The 21739-nt window shown below is 41.3% G+C and overlaps 1 protein-coding gene across 4 annotated transcripts in view; it reads right to left on the minus strand.

The window, feature by feature from the left end:
* Nucleotides 1-21739, minus strand: part of ADAM23 (ADAM metallopeptidase domain 23) — a 170093-nt gene that overhangs the window by 120453 nt on the left and 27901 nt on the right. For all 4 annotated transcript variants that reach the window (XR_011387146.1, XM_008259040.3, XM_002712550.5 and 1 more), the window contains exon 3: nucleotides 7738-7814. Coding sequence is in view for 3 of the 4 variants with exons in the window: in XM_008259040.3 (XP_008257262.3) it covers nucleotides 7738-7814 (77 nt within the window). In the remaining variant the exon portion in view is untranslated. The remainder of the gene's footprint in view (nucleotides 1-7737; nucleotides 7815-21739) is intronic.

Raw genomic sequence — 21739 nt, forward strand, 5'->3', positions numbered from 1 at the left:
ATCCCATATGGATACCAGGTTGAGTCCCGGCTGCTCCTCTTCCAATCCAGTTCTCTGCTATGGCCTGGGAATGCAGTAGAAGATGGCTCAACTCCTTGGGCCCCTACACTTGTGTGGGAGACTCAGAAAAAGCTCCTGGCTCCTGGCTTCAGATCAGCTCAGCTCTGGCTATTGTGGTCATTTGGGGAGTGTACCAGTGGAATGGAAAACCTCTCTCTCTGGCTCTACTTCTCTCTGTAACTCTGTCTTTCAAATAAATAAAATAATTATTTAACAAAAGAAAAGAAGAAGAACATGCTAAGAGCCTGGGAAGTCACCTTAGACCCAACCAACTTACACCCTGGAAATCAGAATATCCAAATATTCAATGGCCTGCATGTCCTGCCATGTCTCAATGAACACCCAGTAAGCAGCTGTTTGACAACAGAAAAAGTTCCAAGTGTATCACAAATAAATTCAACTCAATAGAATAATGTCACCTGAATTCTTAATGCTCACTGCCTTGAAAGCCTTTCAACCAAGGGCCTGCCAAATCATTCCTAATTTTTTTCTGTAGCAAGGATAACATCACATAGTGTACCATTCCCACCTCATTCACTAACTGACTGAAACCAAAAGGAAAATTGTGTCAATCACACTAGATCATAAGCTCTTTTTGATCAGTTACTCTTTTATTTTTTTGAAAGGTAGATAGACCAAGAGTACTCATCAACTGGTTCCCCAAATGCCCACAATGGCCCCAGTATGGATCAAAGCCAGGAGCCAGGAATTCAATCCAGGTCTCCCACATCAGGGGACAGTGACCCAAGTACTTGAACCATCACTGCTGCCTCCCAGGGTCTGCATTAGCAGGAGTAGAGCCAAGTATCACCCTCAGGCACTGTGAAGTAGGATGTGGGCATCCCAACTCACAGCTTAATAACTAGGCTAAATACTCACCCTAATGACTATTAACAAACATCTGTAATACCACACATTATCTCATGTAATCCCTACAGCAACCTGCAACTTAAGAAGGAAACTAAAACTTAAGAAGTTAAAAAATATATATCCATACAATGGTGTAGTTTTCAACAACAACATGGATGAACTTTAAAACCAATTATGCTAAAGTAAAAGAAGCCACACATCTTATGAGTCCATTTACATGAAATTCTCAGAACAGGCAAATCCACAGAGACAGAAAGTAGTTTAGGGGTTTTCTGCAGACTTGCGGGGAGAAGGGAATGGGAGATGACTGCCATGGGCACAGGGTTTGTTCTGGAGGTGTTGAAAATGTTCTGGAATTAGATTGTGGTGACAACTCTACAATTCTATGAAGATAACAAAAACCATTTAATGGTACACTTTAAAGAGGTGAATTTCACGGTTTAGGGTAGTAGTGATGGTGGTTGCAGAGCAGAAGGAAAAAGAAGACGCTAAGAAACTTGCCAGAAATCACATAATATCAAATAGCAGGCCTCGGATTCAAACACAGGTTTGTCTAACTCTGCAGCCTGTGCTCTCGATCAACACACAGCTTTGATTATGGCTATTCCCAATAAACATCTGCCAAAAACATCAGAAGTATCATTATAGGTAATAGAAGTTTTGGCCTTTGGATGACCACACAAATGAGGGAGACAATACTCAGACCCCATTGGCTTCCAGGGATCAACAAACATTGAAAACTGGTTATCTCATGTCAATCATGCCAATCATACCACAAGGAAGGAGTATGCAAACATAAAAATAATTTTAAATGCTGCTTCTCTCTCTCTCTCTCTCTCTCTCTCTCTCTCTCTCTCTCACACACACACACACACACACACACGATCAACCTAGTAATCCTTCTGGAACTTTTTGGGACTTGAAACAAAGGTTACTCTAAAGTAAAAACAAAACACAACAAAATTTCAAAGGGGAATATCCTGGGGAGTGGGATGTGACTAAAGGTCCCCTGAGACCACAGCTAGGGACCTGGGACATTGGGGCTAAATAAAATGCAAATCCAACTATGTCACCTCTGTGCTTTCTGCCCTCCATTGGCTGTGCACCCAAACCCCTCACCACGGACCACAGTCCTACGGAGTCTGGCCCATGGCTTCCTCTCTGCTCTCATTTCAACAGTCCTCCACGGCCTCCTCCTCCATGCACTCCAGTCACACCATCCTCTGTCCCTGAACATTCCAGCTGCTCCTCAGCACTAGCTGTCTTCTGTTCTAGCTGTGCGGAACCCTCAGCCTTCCAGAGTTATGTGGCGGCTCCACTTTGACAATCAGGTCTCAGCTTAACGTCCCTCCTCAGACAGGCCTTTTGGCTTCTTCTGACCATCACACTGGCCACCCCCCATGCAGCCTCTCTCCACCTCCTAGCCCAGTGCACTGGTTTTTATTTAATAGTGCACTGTCGCTTTCCCACTCGCACCAGAATGAAACTCTCACGGGGGAGGCAGGGCCTCTGTCTATCTTAGTCTCAGCAACATCAGTTCCTACCACAATCCAGGCACATAGCAGATGCTCACTCAACATTTGCGGAACAAATGAATAAAACATACATCACTGCACAAACTGCCTCAGCAAGTCCAGGCCTCCTTGTTCAATCCATGAAAGCACACTCAGAAAAGGCTCTCCTCTTGGGAACTCCCTTTGACGTAGTCCTCACAACGGCTGGTCTTCCAAGCCATTAGCCCTCTAGTTTATTCTGACATCTGTTATCCTATGCGCTCAATCCTTCCCACACTGAGCCCACACACTCACCATATAACTTTGCTGTTTCCCTCCTCTGGTGATTTTAAACTGTGGCATATAGTGAGGCTATGAACACCATATGGTGAAAATGAGATCTCTTTTCTCAGAAGCTCTTTTGGTTCCTTGGTGGCTGATTTAAGCATTCACTTGACTTCAAGTTTATTGTAACATGGATAGACTTTTTGAGTTAATCCTTGACATTAAAAGCCATTTAAGTGAGAGACCCACCCCAGCAACATATCTCACGCACTAATACAATTCCCTTGTTCCAGGCCACATGGGTCCTGCACACTCTTGCTGCACCCAGTAGCAACATGTGATGAAAACACATGATTGTAGCTCTCACAGTTTCCCTCCTCCTGAGCTGACTTTTCTCCTCACCATCCTCATTTTCTCCTCTTGATCTCATTTCTTTCTTATCCAAACTGGTCCTGACCCTTTACCCAAGTCACTCACCAGAATTCAAAGAGCTTTGCCTCCACTGTAGCTCCTCTGTGCTATCACAGAGATTGAACTCTGGATCTACACTGCAATAGGTATTTTCAAAATAAAATTTTTAATACCCCATTACAACAGCACACATGAAGACCAACATATAACATATGATTTCTAATGAAGTTTGCTCATGAATTCTTTAACTTGGCATCAATGAGTTTCCTCATCCATTCCTCTGAGCTATCAATCTAAACCCTATCATTTTCCTCAAGCCCCAGCCCACTCTTCCTCTCCATCCCAATCCCTATAGCAGATAACACTGTCTCCAAGATGCAGATCTTCAGAGATGCTTTTCCTTAACTACATCAGGGTCAAGAGCCTGAGAATGAAATATCAGATACCAAATCAATATCCACCTGCACTCTCACTGACATCAACTTACGATTTTAGGGTTTAGATGTCTGCATAAATTCAGCAAATAATAATCAAATGACAGCATTTGCCTTTCTTGATTTTCACAGTCTAGTGAATAAGGGTCAAGAACCCGAGAATGAAATATCAGATATCAAATCAATATCCACTTGCACTCATCCTAATATCTTCATTCCATTACGGTGCAAATTGTCTGTATAAGCTTAAAACCAAACTCTACACTGTGCTTTGATCTCACTCCATGAGTCTCAACCTAGATTTTGTTTTGTGGATTATATCCACTCTCCTTTGTATCTTCAACATTTAACTCTTAGCAATTCCATCTCCCAATCTATTAATTTAGTCCTTATCACTAAAAAGGCCAGCCTTGACACCAATGTCTTCTTCTAGCTCTTTTCTTCTCACCCAAACCCCCTCAATGAGTACTTTCTGTCTTTACAATTTCACCTCTCATTTACTCCAAGCCCCTTAGGATCTGGTTTCCACACACAAACACACACACACGCGCGCGCACACACACACACACACACACCAGAGCTTCATTGAAATTGCTGCCTTCAAATCACCAGTGACCACTCAATTGGTAAATCCAAAGGGCAATTTCTGCTTCTCACCTCCCTAAATCAATCTACTGCCTATGACAGTAGATCATTCTACTGCATGTGAAGCTATAAACCATATCTTTCTATTCTGAAATTCCTATTCATTCTCCTGTCCCTCCAAGCACTCATTCGCAACCTCCTTCATGGGATCTTCTTCCTCTCCCTACCTCTTAACTGTCTTCCCAGTTTATGCTTCCCTCACTCTACCTACCCCTGCTAAGCACCCTCATGGTGCTCAGACATGGACAGCTGCATTTTTCATTAGCATTTACATGGAAACATCTCCCAAGCTTACTATCCTTAACCCCCTCAAACCAAAAATCATACCCAACTACTTCCCAGACATGGCCCCATGCATGTTCCAAAGCGTCTTACATCTCTTATGTATATTCTAACTTCATATTCTTTTCTCTTTACCATGTAACCTGTTTGTTCCTGGTATTTCTCATTTCAGCTTGATCCCATCTTCCACCCAGATGTCCAATCAAGGTGCCTCTGTTGACTTTAACTCTTCCCTCTGTTTTGTCATTCACTTAGAAGTAATCCTAATTATTTTTTCATTTAATGAGCATAAATTTCCAAAGTACAGCTTATGTATTACAATAGTTTCCCCCGCCGTAACTTCCCTCCCACCCACAACGCTCCCCTCTCCCACTCCCTCTCCCCTTCCTTTCACATTAAGATTAATTTTCAATTATCTTTATATACAGAAGATCAACTTAGCGTATATTAAGTAAAGATTCCTAATTATTTTTATCAACAGAAGACTTCTTGAAATGAGCTCCTCACCATGCCTCTTAGCACTTCCTAAGAACAGAACCTCTGTTTATTAGTAGTAGTCAATTTTTTTCACTAAAATGAAATACCTGAGGCAACTAACTTTATGAGAAAGCATTTATTTACCCCACAGTTTTGGAGGTTCAAGTCCCAGACTGGGTAGCCCCACTGGTTTGACTTCTCATAGGGGTTATGGATGGCAATGGTAGCACATGTGAGAAGGAAAATCAAATGGCAAGCCAAGCAGCACACAGAGAGAGACTGGATCCAACTCAGGCATTTATAATCCACCCTATCATGAGAATTACTCACCACGTCAAAGCTACACCTCCAATGAATTAAGGATTTCCCCACCCTTAACATCATATTGGATTAAATGTACTCCCTCTCACTGACATCAACTTGTGATTTTAGGGTTCAGACATCTGCATAAATTCAGCAAATAATAATCAAATGACAGTATTCGCCTTTCTTGATTTTCACAGTCTAGTGGATTAGGGTTAGGGTCAAGAAACTGAGAATGAAATACAAGATAGTCCACGAGTAAAGCTGTCCCAAGGCCTACATCTCCTGACTCATTTATCTTTCTCTCAACTTCATAATTTGCAAAGCAGCTCAGCAAAAGTCTCGCAGTCCCTTAGCTTGCCATATGCAATATGGTTCTGCCTCCACTGTATGCACCAGGCTGCGTCCCAAGAGCATGCTTCTCCATTTGCAACCACAACCTGTCATCCCAGCACTTTGCTTCCTGACTGGTTCTTTTTTTTTTTTTTTTTTTTTTTTTTTTTTTGACAGGAAGAGTGGACAGTGAGAGAGAGAGAGACAGAGAGAAAGGTCTTCCTTTTCCATTGGTTCACCCTCCAATGGCTGCAATGGCTGCAATGGCTGCCGTGCTGCGGCCGGTGCACCGCGCTGATCCGAAGCCAGGAGCCAGGTGCTTCTCCTGGTTTCCCATGCGGGTGCAGGGCCCAAGCACTTGGGCCATCCTCCACTGCACTCCCTGGCCACAGCAGAGAGCTGGCCTGGAAGAAGGGCAACCAGGACAGAATCTGGCGCCCCGACCGGGACTAGAACCTGGGGTGCCGGCGCTGCAGGCAGAGGATTAGCCCATTGAGCCACAGCGCCGGCCCTGACTGGTTCTTGTCCTCAAACATCACCTTTCCCAAGACGCCTTTTCACACTCCTCAGTGTGTAGAACTGCCTCTCCTTGCTGCCACCATAACATTCCACACTAAATTCTAGCAAAACACATGTCATACTTATGTGAATTTATATTTATCTATCAAACTTTTCCACCTGAAACTCTAAATTTCTCAAGATAAAGACTATCCATAGCAGGTGCTCTACTTGATTCCTTTGCATGTTAAATGCTAGTGATCAATAAGTTCTGCTAAGCACCCTGAACACTCCATATGAACCTTTCTTAATCATCTACTACTTGATTAGGGGGCTCTCCCATGGCTGTGATATTTTAAGTTCAAAACTCATTGAAGTGTTGGTTCTATAATTAGGATACAATCTGAAATGATGATCTCCACTGCAGCAAGCCTTAAAGGAGTAGAGGATTTAAACAAACTAAAATTAGCCATCTCTTGCTGCTCAACACAGTCTAAGAGTTGGCAATACAAACCTCTTAGGCAGGCACACTGCTGACACAGCATGTTTTAATGCAACTCAACCAAAGAAGCAAACCTGCAATATCTAATATGGGGAATTCTGAGTTCTGCTGATTCATTCCAACCTACAGCTGCAAAAATAGTTGAGTTAGGAGAATCCAAACTGACTCTGCATTTTTCTTCTGCAGAGCTCACAAAGTTGGACATACAGAAATTTAATAGTTATTTATATAGTTCTTTGCAATTTCTCAGATATTGGCTGTAGTCACCTACAATACAGTGTCCAAAAGCATTAAATAATATTTTCTTGTAAAGACACAATCCTGGTAAAAAATACTGATGAGAGTTTAAAATACTGACTAGAGTTTCTCTAACTAAATAAAGTCATGATGTAAATAATTTTCACCAAAGAAAGGCTCAGTTCTAACTCTACTTGAGGCCAAAGAGCACTGGTTAAATAAACAGCTCTTGTTTATACTTTGTACAAAGACATCTGTACAACTGGTTCCAACTTAGGAAACAGGACTTAAATATCAACATAAACACATGTTCAGAAACAATTAGGTAAATTTTTATCAGGATCAAAAATTTTAGGAAATAATATTAGAGCAAATTATGAAGTTAAGAATTATCTCAAAAAAATCATCTCAAAATAATTATTTACAAGTCATCACTTACTTTGTTCTTCCTACAGAAGTTATGTGAATCACTTTATAAAAGGTAAAATGGAAGAAATTTCTAGAGTGAAGTCTAATTATACATGAATAGGTAATTTATCATTTTAGGTATAGCAATGATTACAGTTAATATTTAATTAACAAGTATTACTTCAACTATTTATTCCACGTAAAATCATAATATGCTACGTTCGAGTTATTCAATACATTAATTTTTTGGAATTCTGGTAGATCTTCAATTTATTTAAATGTTTTAATAAACTAAATATTAAATGTTTTTTCAGGAAAAGAAAAAAGATAGAATTCACTATGCAGACTTTTCTATTTCTCTTTAAATGCTTTATAACATTTAATCAGCTAGAAAATATCAGTTGCTTTAACAACAGACAATATTTTTGAATAACCAGTGTCATGGAAATGAAAATTTTATTGCACCTGCTCCCTGAGACAATTACAGCCCAATACTTACTTATTCAGTATGAGGTCAAGAATGAATTTGGAGCCAAAGGCCTCAATCTGGAAGCTTGCCTGGGCCAGATGGACAGCCTATAGATTCAAAAAGACAGAAAGAACCTTAACTCACTTTCCTCTTAGACTTATTATATTCATATAAAGAATAATATTCAACAGGAATAAATTTGAATGTTTTAATTCATTTATATATGTATTTTTATGTAGCAATTCATTTCTTTAACAGACCAGATGTGTTGCCATTTCTTTGCTGGGAAAAACTAAAAAAAACAACCAGTCCTTTAACAGGAACCCATTGAGATCAAAATCAAGAACATATCCTGCTGGACTTCCAAATTCACTATAATGAATTATGCAAAAGTCTGACTAATAAAGCTTGATTTCAGCTTATTTTATGCTTAAGCCTCACCACTTCTTCCTGCACACCTAAGTGAAAACTCACGTAAATGCTCTGGAAATTTTCTGGAACTTTCCTTACATGATGTATCAGCAGAACGGGACAGTAAAATTGGATAGCACAACCTCCTAACTTCAGAAAACACTTAGAACCTGGTCCACTGGGAACACTGAGAGTTGATATCCCCCTTTGAAGGTCACACATTGGAGCCAGCACTGTGGCGGAGTAGGTTAAGCCTCCGCCTGCCGTGCAGCATCCCATATGGGCACCGGTTTGAGTCCCGGCTGTTCCACTTCAGATCCAGCTCTCTGCTATGGCCTGGGAAAGCAGTAGAAGATGCCCCAAGTGCTTGGGCCCCTGTACCCATGTGGGACACCCTGATGTAGCTCCTGACTCCTGGCTTCAGATTGGCCCAACTCGAGCCATTGTAGCCATCTGGGGAGTGAACTCTCTCTCCCTCTCACTGTCGGTAACTCTACCTCTAAAATAAATAAATAAAGTAGTAAAACTATTTTTTTTAAAAGTCACACATTTACCAGTTTTGTCTTCATTTGCCTTAATTCAAAATTCAAAGAGAATTCCATCCAAACATGAATCTTATTTACTAAGTGTTAAAGATTAGTACAGCTTGCATAAACATCTGGAATGATGCAAATGAACAAATCAACGAAGTTTTGTCAAAGTACTGGTCCAAGTAAAACTCTCCTTTGTCACTCTATCAAATAAAAGAGGACAAGGATAAATGCAACACCCTCACCACCTGCTCTGATGCACAAAGGTCCTTCCTGCACTTTCTGCAACCTGCACGCCTGAGCCACAGTGGGCCCCTACGGGACACACCAGGCCTCTCCTCCTGGGGCCTCCAGCCCCATCTTCTCCCACTCCACGCCATGCTCCTCCTTGCTCTCCCCTCCACTTCATCAAGACCCCGCCCACCCTTCAAAGGCCTCCCACTGCGTTCCTTTCCCAGAAGGCCTCCTTCCCACACCCTCTTGGAATGAATTCTTCATCCCCAGGGCATCTGCAACACTTGATTTTGTTAGCTGTATCAGTAAAAATATTTTAACATTTTAATTTGTTTTAACTTGAAGAAGCAAGACGATTTTCTACAAATTGATTTTAGGCTACCTCACTAAATGCATCTTTTTCTCACACAGACCAAATGGAAACAGTATGTTCATCTAACATATTTGTCTCCACTTTAAATCATTTAAATACAATATTGTATGTTATTAATTTTCTTATATTCTATTTCTCTTCCCAGTGCTATACATACTACAACTCTATATATATAGACTACAGATTATTCTCTATACCAACATAATTACAAACGCTACTTTCCCCTGTCATTCTTTCTGCCCAGTCTTTGACACAGTTAAAATAGCTTTTAGCTTCTAATTTCCATGTTATTCCATTTCAATTTATCAAAATTTTCTTTAGCAAAACACCAGATAGTTGTGACAAAAGTACATTCTAAATATGTTTTAAATCAGGTAAAGTGAGTCCTTAACATTATACATTATACTGTTGGGTATAGTTTTGTTTTTTGTGTTTTTTTTTTTTTTTTTTTTTTTTTTTGACAGGCAGAGTGGACAGTGAGAGAGAGAGACAGAGAGAAAGGTCTTCCTTTTCCGTTAGTTCACCCCTCAATGGCCGCTGCGGCCAGCCCACCGCGCTGATCCAAAGGCAGGAGCCAGGTGCTTCTCCTGGTCTCCCATGCGGGTGCAGGGCCCAAGGACTTGGACCATCCTCCACTGCACTCCCGGGCCACAGCAGAGAGCTGGACTGGAAGAGGAGCAACTGGGACAGAATCCAGCGCCCCGACTGGGACTAGAACCTGGGGTGCCGGTGCCGCAGGCAGAGGATTAGCCTAGTGAGCCACAGCACCGGCCGGGTATAGTTTTTAAATATAATATTAGCCCATCTCTTCCAAATGTAGAAAAATTAGAAGAATGGCCAGAATGAGTAGAGTTTTACAATATATAACCATATTACTTTGGGTTTATTGAATACAATTTTATTTTTTAAACATTAATTTTTATTATCTATTTAAAAGGCAGAGTTACAGGGGTAGTGGGGAGACAGAGAGAGAGAGTCAGAGAGAGAGAGAGAGAGAGAAAATGACAGAGAGAGAGTCAGAGAGAGAGAGAGAGAGAGAATGACAGAGAGTAAGAGAGAGAGAGAGAGAGAGATCTTTTAGCCACTGGGCCAGGCCACAGCCAGGACACTGGAACTCCATCCTGGTCTCCCACATGGGTGGCAAGGACTAAGTACTTGGGCCATGTTCTGCTGCTTTCCCAGGTGCATTAACAGGCAGCTGGTTTGAAAGTGGAGCAGCCGGGACTCAAACCAACACCCAAATAGATACCAGCATGATAGGCAGCAGCTTAACTCATTGAGCAACACCGGCCCCATTTAATATGACTTTAGAGCTGACTACCTGACAGCACCACTGGACAAGCACAGACAACCTCCAGGACTGCTCTTTTCAAAGAAGGAACTCCACCGCGAGGTTTAGAAATGTGTTTGGCAGTACAATGAGATCACAGCAATACTAGAGGAGAGTTCGTGTACCACACATGAGGGCAGAGCCCGTGATTTCCTGCCTTGGGATACATGTTAACAGTCTTTTTGTAAAGACATTCCCTGGAATAGCACAGGGGATGAATACAGGGTTTTATAGCCAAAGAGCACCATTTCACAAGAATGAGCACATCCCTGGGCTCAGAATTACCACCCTGAAGGGCCGGGAACAGCTGTTGCCTAAGCACTTTGCTATTTTTCTTTTGACTCAGAATCTGGCACGGGGAAATTACAGGAGCTCCATAAACAAAAACAACTAAACTCAGTTATATACACAAACCTCCCTCACTGGGAGCAGCTTACACATCTTCACAACGTGCTTTTGTTCTTCTGGTTTTTTCTTTCTACTAGGTGGTACCTAATGGCATCATATTAAATAACTTGTGAAGACTATTGAGAATAACATATTAAATAATAGCTAGGATTGGCTTTGCAGCCCATCCCAAGCAATGGTATGTTATCAAGCACCCATACATATTCAATTTTGCTTAAGTTACATTACATAAGCTGAAGAGAGCGCTACATTTTCTTGGAACTTATATTCTGGAATAGTTAACACAGATATAAAAACAATAGAAAACTATCTATTCATAGAAATAAAAGGCAAACATTTTCGTGGCATACATATGTTCTTGCAACTATGCTTCACATAAAACGGGTGTTCAAGCAGAATTCTTCACTACCTGGCAAGGATTTGTGGATTCTGCAGCATGCATGTGTAACTAGAACTCAAAATGGGAAATGCAAAGTCTGTACTTCACAAGCACTCAGAAGATGTCCTGAGCCCGGATTTCATAATTCTGGATAAACTTAGCAACTTGGAGAACTGAGTATCTACATTATCACCACATCCTCTGAACATGTGTTTTGCTTTAGTACGCTCTACACTATAGGAGGTCAGGGAAGTAGGAGAAAATTTGGAAGTTGTTTCCTTTTTCTTAAGATATATCCAGTTTATTTGGGGAGACATTTAAGTAATAAAAGAAATGTATCAGAGTGGCATATGAACAAGTCAAGAAGATGCTTCACACAGAGGTGGGAAGCCCCAAAGGGTATCAAGCAGGCCCCACCCAGGGGAAGAGGGAAGAGGGTTGTGGACATGGGCTTTGGAAAGAGGGTGCTAGGGACGGAAATATGCACTAATTAGACCTTGAAGCCAGGCTTGACGGAAGTGTCTTCTCTACTGAGTAGAATCACGGGAAAACAAAACAATGAAACAGTTGACGACTAGTGAGACTAGAAGTCTCTTTTTCTCATTTTTACTTCCCTCATTGTTTTGATGATTGTTTATTCTATGATTAAAACACTGAATGCATATGTACATGTATGTGTGCACACGTGATGTGCATGCATGTGTGAACCACACCCTTTCAGAGCAGTCTCCTCCTGTATCTGGTGGCATACAGTACTGTCCTGTACTCTAATGGTTTTCTCATAGACACTTAAGGAGTTTCTTCTCCATTTTGTTCAAACACAGAGGAAAAATTTCACAAAATCTCAAACAAAATTTCTTTTGACATTCAGAACACTTTATACTGGTTCAGAGAACACAGATTTCAAATTCACCAATTAACAAGAAGGAAGAAGAATCATCTAATCAGATTCTTGAAGGAGCCTCCCTCATTGTCACGGATTGAGTGAGAGGACACTTCCCTGCAAAGCCTTTTACTAACTGGTAAACCAATGTATTTTCCTTCTCAGATAAAACCAGGGGACAGAGAATCCAGAAATCCAAATAACTGAATACCTGTATCAAATAAACTGTTAAGTTTAAATTTATGTTTGGGGAAAATAAATCATATCTTAGATTGCAGAGACTTTTCTATGGATGACTCATCTTAATCCATCCTGCAGCTGGAGAAACATAAAAGTGAAGCTATGGATTATTTTTCTTTATAACACAAAAAAATCCAATAATATGAATATATCTTAGGAATTTCTAAAGTCCAAAAGAAAATATCACTAGATATTTCTAATTGCAATCTGGTTATAACACCTTATCCTAAGATAGTTAATGATCAAATAGACTTGTGTAATAAAAATAATAATGCCTGTATGTCCTGTATTTTAATCATCTCACAACAGTGTTTTCCAGAATAACATAGTAGACATTCTTATTATCCTTCTATAGGACAAAAACATTTTTAAGTGGCACAGAGAGGTTAAGTGATGTTTTTGGTCCAAGGTCACACATCAAAGGAAGTAATACAAGGTGTTAGCTTTAACTCAATGACAAAAGATGCCAAGTTTATGCCAGAAGTCCTTAAATCTCAAAGCTTCAATGTTCCTGGTCATTAAGATATAAATAATTATGGCTTACCAACAGGATGTATACAGGATTGAATTTTACAACAATGTAAAATAAAGTTCCTAGGAAAAGCTGGCAACACTGAAAGAGCTCAATAATTTTGGAAGGGGACAGCAAAGTAAAAGGAGAAATGGAAAAAAGGAGAATATACTAACACTTTGGAAAAGATATTAGTCAACCCCACCTTAAAGTTCTCCCCCAGGTTAGCTGGCTCCCTTCTAGCAAATTCAAATGTACATTCATACATTGAAAAATCTGCCCATTTTTATTGCTAATTACCTTATGTATTATGCTTTGACCTTGTTCAAGTTGTCGTGTCTTTGAAATATATGAATCATTTTCATGAGAAGTGGAACAGCTGCAAATGTTAGATGGAGGCAGTTTTGCAAATTAAGGTAATTTGCTGAACATTCCTGCCAAAACGCATTTAAATAGGTAGCTCGTGGGAGAGAATATCATCATGTTTCCTTCTAGCATGTTCCAATTCACAGTATTACGGGTTAACCCACTAATAAATTTGCATTGAATACCTGCCTTGTGTGAGATACTGTGGCAGATACAAAGATACATAATTAGCATTTATACCAAAAAGCTTATAATCTGCTTGGGGAAATGAAATGAGAAACCACAAAGACTGAAAAATACATAAATTAAATAATAATTTAATGATAATTCTTTGTGAAAATGCCCCATACGACTTAAGAATGATTAATTCCTTAATTATGAGTAGAGGCAACAAGTGCATTTGATTTTGAAGAACACAAATGCAGGGGACTGAAAAAACATGGACTTAGTCTTGGGCTGGTTTTAGGGAAGCCTTTCTCAGCACCAACAAATGCACAGCATTCAGAGAGCTCTAGGACTGATTTAACAGGATGAAATCCCAAGGTGTTTCTAAGTGTTTGCTAGCAAATAAATGCTTAAGAAACACGCCTTTAAAGTAAAACACAGGATGCCTTCCACTCAGAAGTGTTAAACTGCAATTTGGATTGTGGTAAGAATTTAATGTGACAGTTTATCATAAAAATGCAGCATTTCCCCAGATCACTGAGTAGTGTGAACACATTAGAAGAGACTTCAAAAAGTTCATGGAAGTGGTTAAAAGATATGTTTATTTTGTAGCAAACATTTTTGAGGGGCTGCCATTGTGGTGCAGCAGGGTAAGCCACCACTTGTGACACTGGCATCTCATATCAGAGCAATGTTTCAAGTCTCGGCTACTCTGCTTCCATTCCAGCTCCCTGCTGATGTGCCTGGAAAAGCAGCAGAAAATGGCCCAAGAACTTGGCATTCTAACATACATGTGGGAGACCTGGATGGAGTTCCAGTTTCTTGGCTTCAGTCTGGCCCAACCCTGGCTATTGCAGCCATTTTGTGAGTGAATCACTGTATGGAAAACCTCTCTCTCTCTCTCTCTTTCTCTCTCTCTCTAACACTTTCAAATAAATAATCTTTAAGAAAATTGAAATTCATGCATAGTTTTTAAATAATACACATGGTCCCTGAACTTTTTGAAGACTCCTCTCACACAGGTCCAAAAAAGTCTCAAGTATTTTGCTAAACAATGTCTTTTAGCCATAAACTCAGAAATTAAAATCATATCTTTTGAAGGATACCACAGAAACCAGATCAAAACACCTGCTAGCAACAGTATTTTATACTTTATGTTCTGTGTGGGTGCACTGTTGAAATCTTTACTTAATATATACTAAATTGATCTTCTGTATATAAAGATAATTGAAAAATGAATCGACGTGAATGGAATGGAAGAGGGCGCGGGAGATGGGAAGGTTGCGGGTTGGAGGGTGGTTATCGGGGGGGAATGCCATTGTAATCCATAAGCTGTACTTTGGAAATTTATATTTACTAAATAAAAGTTAAAAAAAACAGGAGTTTATCCTAAAAAAAATAAAAATAAAAATAAACCTAATTGTATATAATTAGAAAATTGCAAAAAAAAAAAAAAAAATAGAAGCTGGGAGGCAGCAGTGATGGCTAAAATGATTGGGTTCCTGCCACCCATGTGGGACACCTGGATGGAGTTCCCCGTTCCTAGCTTCAGTCCCAGCCCAGCCACAACCTGTTGCAGGCATTTGGGGAGTGACCCAGCAGATGGGAGCATCTCTCTCTTTCTCTTTCTTTCTCTTTCTCTTTCTCTTTCTCTTTCTCTTTCTCTTTCTCTCTCTCTCTCTCTCTCTCTCTCTCTCTCTCTCTCTCTCCCCTTTCCTTTTCTCCATCTTTCCTCCTTCTCCCCATCAAATAATAAATAAATAAAAATAATTTTTAAAAATTCTATATGGCCAGCTAAAGAAGCAAATCTCTGTTTCATATTATGGGGTGGAGGAGGGTAGGTGGCCTCAAACTAAGATTTTCCTTAGTGCTTATTTAACAACCCTGGAACAATACATGTTCACTGACAAATCTCCCTTGGACATTTACCCTAAATTTCTTCTATACATTTACCTTAGTGATTAATGTTTGCTGGTTATTAAACTGAAAACACCAAGTAAAGAGAGATTTGCATCACAAGCCTCCCGAAAACTTGTGATTTGACAATGCATAAAGCATTACAAGTATCACTACAGCTGTATTATTTAACGTCCATCTATTTCCTGAAAGACGAAATACAACTATGACAACAGTTACCATGGAAGTGGCTTCTTCCTGCTGCCTTCCTGAATAGTAACATTTAATTTGATGCATTAATCTCGTAGCTGAAGTATGATTCACCTTGTTTTTTCTCTCCATCAATTCCCACATCACTAAACTGCACAACTCTAACGAGTGCTGCTCTCTCTCTCTCTCTCTTATAACGTTTTTGTCATAAAGCAAGAACATATTTTGTCTTTCTAGCCAGAATTATTGAACACCCACTAAATAATTTAAATAAAAGAATAGAAAGAAGGTATACATTTTAGGAAGCAAAAGACATCAAGCCCCATGCTTAAAGACTGTGACTCATTACCTGACAGTTTTTAAAATCTGCTTATGTAATGTTAATACTACCCTGAAAGGAAGGAAAAGACCTCCATACGGCAATACTCCACAAGAAACTGACACCAAGGTCTGTCTAGTCTGTTCCTTGCAATGTGATCTACAATGGTCCAGTGGACTGACATCAATGCAAATATCTACCCAGGGCAAAGAAAAAAAAAAAGGCTCTTTAACATAGGTCTTTTTGATGACCACATAAGGATTAGTTAAGAATGAATGAGTCTGAAGTACAAAATGAGAATTGTGGCATGGTAATTACACAGTCCACTTGAGCCCTGTTATATCCAGCAAACCGTAAATGCTATAGAGTACATTCAAATATTAATTTGCAGTTCTCCCTCACCAGGAAACTACTGACAACAAAGAACCAAGGGAGGCTGAGCAGACTTGTGCAGGTTGGTTCTCTCTTCCCTCAAAATACCTTGATTTTCCTGTTCCTCATGGGTGGATCTCATACTGCTCCTGCCAGTGATTTTTGTTGATACTTCTACACCAGCATTTTACTTCAATTTGCAGAAAAGTTTCAGTCTCTGCTTAGAATACTACTCAAAGTTCACCCTAAAAATATACAGCTGCTTGGCAATGAGATCTTTAAGAGGTCTTTGCTTTTCTTCCCTGCCTCACAAGACGCATGTCACAAGCCGCAGATGACTAGGGCAGAGCCTCTGTGCGCTCCAGAGACCACAGCAATAGATTAGAGAGTTCTGTGTTCTCTGGTCCTCAGATGCATCTCGTTTTGTCCTTTTCTCTGATTTCTGACCTTATCTATGATCGGGGATAGGTTGCATGGGACGGAAAGAGCAACTTTTACACAAGAGATTTGGCTAAAAATAATTTCCCCATTTTATAAAAATGCAGGAGCTTAGACCTCCTGGGTAACTTTGTTATGGCCACTTTCGGACACAGAGAGAACCCGGGGTGCCGGCGCCACAGGCGGAGGATTAGCCTATTGAGCCACAGCGCCGGCCTCTGGAATATATTTTTTAAAAATAACAATGTTTCAAAATATTTTAATAGTGACAAAAAATAATAAAGGAATAAAGTAGTTAAATAATTTTATATAATTTCCATTATTATTTCAAGTGATTTTTATATTATAGAAAATAAGCAAATAACTATAACTGGTTCATTACTATTATAGTAATTAATAATTACTATTATTAATAACTGATGAATAACCCAAAATAAAATCTACTGATAGAACATAGATATTTTTCCAAAAATAAAAGACTATAATTATAATCCTTTTATCATGGCAAAAAAAAAAAAAAAGAAAAGCTATTTAAATGGAGACTTCGAGGAAACTTGTCTTTCTCACTTCCATCCCGATGAACACTATACTGGTCAGTTTCTTATAAAATAAAAATCACAGAATCTGCTGTCAGGGCAACAAGACTAACACTAGTGTGCAAATAGACATGACGTAAGGAACGGTGCTGAGTGACAGAAACACTTCCCCTTCTGACTTCCAGGCAAACAGGTTCTACAGCAGGGCTTCCCGGCCCCTACACACCTGACGTCTCAGCCTGGGTACTTCTTTGATGCGAGGGGCTGTCTGAGAGCTCTGGTGTGTTGGACAGCAATCCTGTTTGTGCCTTCTCCACCCTCACCTGTAACAACCAAAACTATGTCCAGACATTGCTGCCTGTGAGACCAAATGCCTGGTGGAGAAGCCCTTCTCTGGATGTATGGGAGATGTAGGAATTTACATAGCTTCCTCTAAGTGTGCTGCCTTGAATAAAATTCAACCTTATTTCCAAAGCTGATTTTTAGCTGCCACCAAAGCCCTTTAAAAAAACCAGCATGAAGTAAACTGATGCAAACAGAAAACGAGGACTTGAGGTAATTCAAAAGTTAAATGTAATACACCTGAAAAAGGGTAATTTTTTAAATGCATATCCAGCCAGTGCCATGGCTCACCAGGCTAATCCTCCATCTGCAGCGCCGGCACTCCAGGTTCTAGTCCCGGTTGGGGTACCGGATTCTGTCCTGCTTGCTCTTCTTCCAGTCCAGCTCTCTGCTGTGGCCCAGGAGTGCAGTGGAGGATGGCCCAGGTCCTTGGGTCCTGCACCAGCATGGGAGACCAAGAGGAAGCTCCTGGCTCCTGGCTTCGGATCAGCGCAGCACACCAGCCATAGCAGCCATTTGGGGGGGTGAAACAACAGAAGGAAGACCTTTCTCTCTGTCTCTCTCACTGTCTAACTCTGCCTGTCAAAATAAAATAAAATAAAAATGCATATCCGGGGCTAGTGCTGTGGTGCAGCAGGTTAATGCCCTGGCTTGCAGTGCCAGCAACTCATATGGGCGCCAGTTCGAGACCCAGCTGCTCCACTTCCAATCCAGCTCTCTGCTATGGCCTGGGAAAGCAGTAGTAGATGGCCCAAGTCCTTGGGCCCCTGTACCCGCGTGGGAGACCCAGAAGAAGCTCCTGGCTCCTGGCTTCAGATCGGCACAGCTCCGGCGGTTGCGGCCAGTTGGGGAGTGAACCATCAATGGAAGACCTCTCTCTTCTCTCTCTGCCTCTCCTCTCTCTATGTAACTCTGACTTCCAAATAAATAAATAAATCTTTAAAATAAATAAATACATACATACATAGCCATAGAAATCCCCCAAATTAAATTACACATTTGAATGAGCTAACAATACTATAACTTCTACAGTGTAGAAATTTAATATTTCTAAAAAGGTTGCTTGCTTTCTGCTTTCCAATCTGGGCCATGCAGAATGACTCCTGCAAAGAGGGTACCAGGAAGAAAACGGGCTGTTCTGTCATCCACAGTGGTGACCAAGAGTACACCAACAATCCTCACAAGCGCATCCAAGGAGTAGGCTTCAAGAAAGGTGCCCCTCAGGAAGTCTGCCTTCAAGGAGTTGGGCACTCCAGAAGTGCACCCCAATGCCAGACTCAACAAAGATCTCTGGGCAAAAGGAATAAGGAATGTCCCATAACACATCCATGTGAGATTGTCCAGAAAATGGAAAGAGGATGGAGATTCATCAAACAAGCTCTGACCTTGGTTACCAACATCCCTGTCACTGTTTCAAAAATCTACAGACTGGCAATGTGAATGGGAACTATTGATTAAAGTTATAAAACTGAAAAAAAAAAAAACTTCATATATGTTTTCTTTCTTTCCAAAGTGGCAGCTTCTTATTACCTTTTTTTTTAAGATTTATTCATTTGTTTGAAAATCAGAGTTATAGAGAGAGAGGGAGGGAGAGAGAGAGAGAGAGGGAGAGAGTGAGCAATCTTCCATCTGCTGGTTCACTCCCCAACAGCCTAGATGGCTGCAACAGTCAGGGCTGAGCCAGATCAAAGCCAGGAGCCAGGAGGTGCATCTGGGTTTCCCATGAGGGTGCAGGGGCCCAAAAACTTGGGCCATCTTCTGCTGCTTTTCCCAAGCCATTAGTAGGGAGCTGGACTGGAAGTAGAACAGCCAGGACACAAACCAGCACCCATATGGGATGCCAGTTTCATAGGCAGTGGCTTTACCCACTATGCCGCAACACTGGCCCCTCTTATTATCTTTTGAAATAGTATTTGGTGACTCCAAACACACACACACACACACACACACACACACGCACCTCACACACACACCTGTAAATAGGTGAGGGAATAGGTCTGTATGTGGCCTTGGTTTGGAAGCTGCTATGATGGGGCTGGTGCTGTGGTGCAGTGGGTTAAAGCCCACTGGAAGACCTCTCTCTCCTCTCTTGCTCTACCTCTTTTTTTTTTTTTTTTTTTTTTTTTTTTTTACAGGCAGAGTGGACAGTGAGAGAGAGACAGAGAGAAAGGTCTTCCTTTTTCCATTGGTTCACCCTCCAATGGCCGCCGCGGCTGGCGTGCTGCGGCCGGCGCACCGCGCCGATCCAAAGCCAGGAGCCAGGTGCTTCCTCCTGGTCTCCCATGCGGGTGCAGGGCCCAAGCACTTGGGCCATCCTCCACTGCACTCCCTGGCCACAGCAGAGAGCTGGCCTAGAAGAGGGGCAACCTGGCCTAGAAGAGGGGCAACCGGGAGGGACAGAATTGGGCGCCCCGACCGGGACTAGAACCCGGTGTGCCAGCGCTGCAAGGCGGAGGATTAGCCTAGTGAGCCGCGGTGCCAGCCGCTCTACCTCTTTCTGTAACTCTGTCTTTCAAATAAATAAAATGAATCATTTTTAAAAAAAAAAAAAAAAGGAAGTTGCTATGCTGTCATTCAATCATTCACATAACAACCTCTCCATGGTGAAATCCCGAGGTCTCTCAACACCATTTACGTGCTGACAACTTTCATATTTCCATCTCATCCTGACCTGCCCCTGAGACTGGGGCCAAGCAGCCCATCAGTACACGCAAAGAGATCACCTGTCCTCCAAGGTTGAGCAGGTTTCACTTTCTCTCAGCCTTCCTCTGAACGCTTCTCCTCAGCCACTCCATGTTGAGAAACAGTACCATTATGCCCCAAGAAAAAGCCTTCTTGGAGGATTGACTCTTGGATAAGGGTCCTATTTCTGCCCTATCAAATTTCCATAAATACTATGGCTCTTTAAACAACAAAAATTATTCTCTCCCACTTCTGGAGGTCAAAAGTCCAAAACTGAAGTCTGGTGTGCAGAGGGAAGATGTTAGTTGGGCTGGCCCCTACTCCAGGGAAGAGGCCGGTCCTTGTCTTCAGCTTCTTCTTCACTCCCGGGCCCCTCCTCACCTCACACCTGCTTCCATCATCACATTTCCTGCTCGGACTCTGACCCTTACTGAACTCTTGATTACCTCATAATCTTCCTTCACACGATTCTTTACTTAGTAGCATCTACAGAGTCCCTTTTGCCATGGAAGGTAACATATTCAGAGGTTCTGGGGATGATGGTGTAGACATCTTTGGGGGGAAGGGGGTATTCTTTTTTCTATCTCAGGCTTTCTTCTTTTCTAGCCTATCCTTACTCTGCCAAATCACCATCGTATGAGAACTCTCCCTGTAAAATATACCCTTAATCCACTGATCTTGCAATTCCCCTGCTGCTACCCAAGAGCACACAGTCCACCTGGCCTCTACCCCGAACAGCTGCAAGCCCCTCCTAACAGGTCTCCCTGCTTTCACTCTTACCCCTCCACAGTTTGTCTGCCATTGAGCTGCTTGAATGATCTTTTCAAAATACAAAGCAGACAACATATTTCTTTCTATAAAATCCACCAGTGGCTTCCCAGGATAACCAGAACAAAGTACTCATGGGCTCTTCATCCTCTGGTCGCGTCCAACCATTAAAAAGTAACAAAGCAGAAAACACGTAATTTTTTCTCCACCAAATGTCTCTCTATCCAACACCATCAGTCATCACAGGCCTTCCATGTTGAGCTGGAGCTCTTAGCAACTCATCAAGCTGGGTACTTGTGATGCAGTTGCTTTTCCTGGGTTTCCAAGTTTCCTTCTTTCCCAAGAGGCAGAAGACAGCATCTTAACACATAATTCCAACCCTAAGCCCTAACCTTCCAAGTGCATTTTCACTGTAAAATGCCTGCTAAACCCGCAGAAAATTCAAAACATGTAAGAAATATAAATCAGGAGGGAAGAGAAGGAAAGGACGGTATACATCATAGTTTGATACGTTCCTCACCTTTCACAGCAGGCACACAAAAGACACCATTTTAGGCTGATGGATCTTAAAATAGGACAAAGATAAATTATTTAAAGTTAGAAGAACTAAAAACAGAAACTTAAGAGCCTTTGGGAGTG

The sequence above is a fragment of the Oryctolagus cuniculus genome, chromosome 3 (genome assembly GCF_964237555.1).
Source record: "Oryctolagus cuniculus chromosome 3, mOryCun1.1, whole genome shotgun sequence".
In the NCBI taxonomy this organism is placed as follows: domain Eukaryota; kingdom Metazoa; phylum Chordata; class Mammalia; order Lagomorpha; family Leporidae; genus Oryctolagus; species Oryctolagus cuniculus.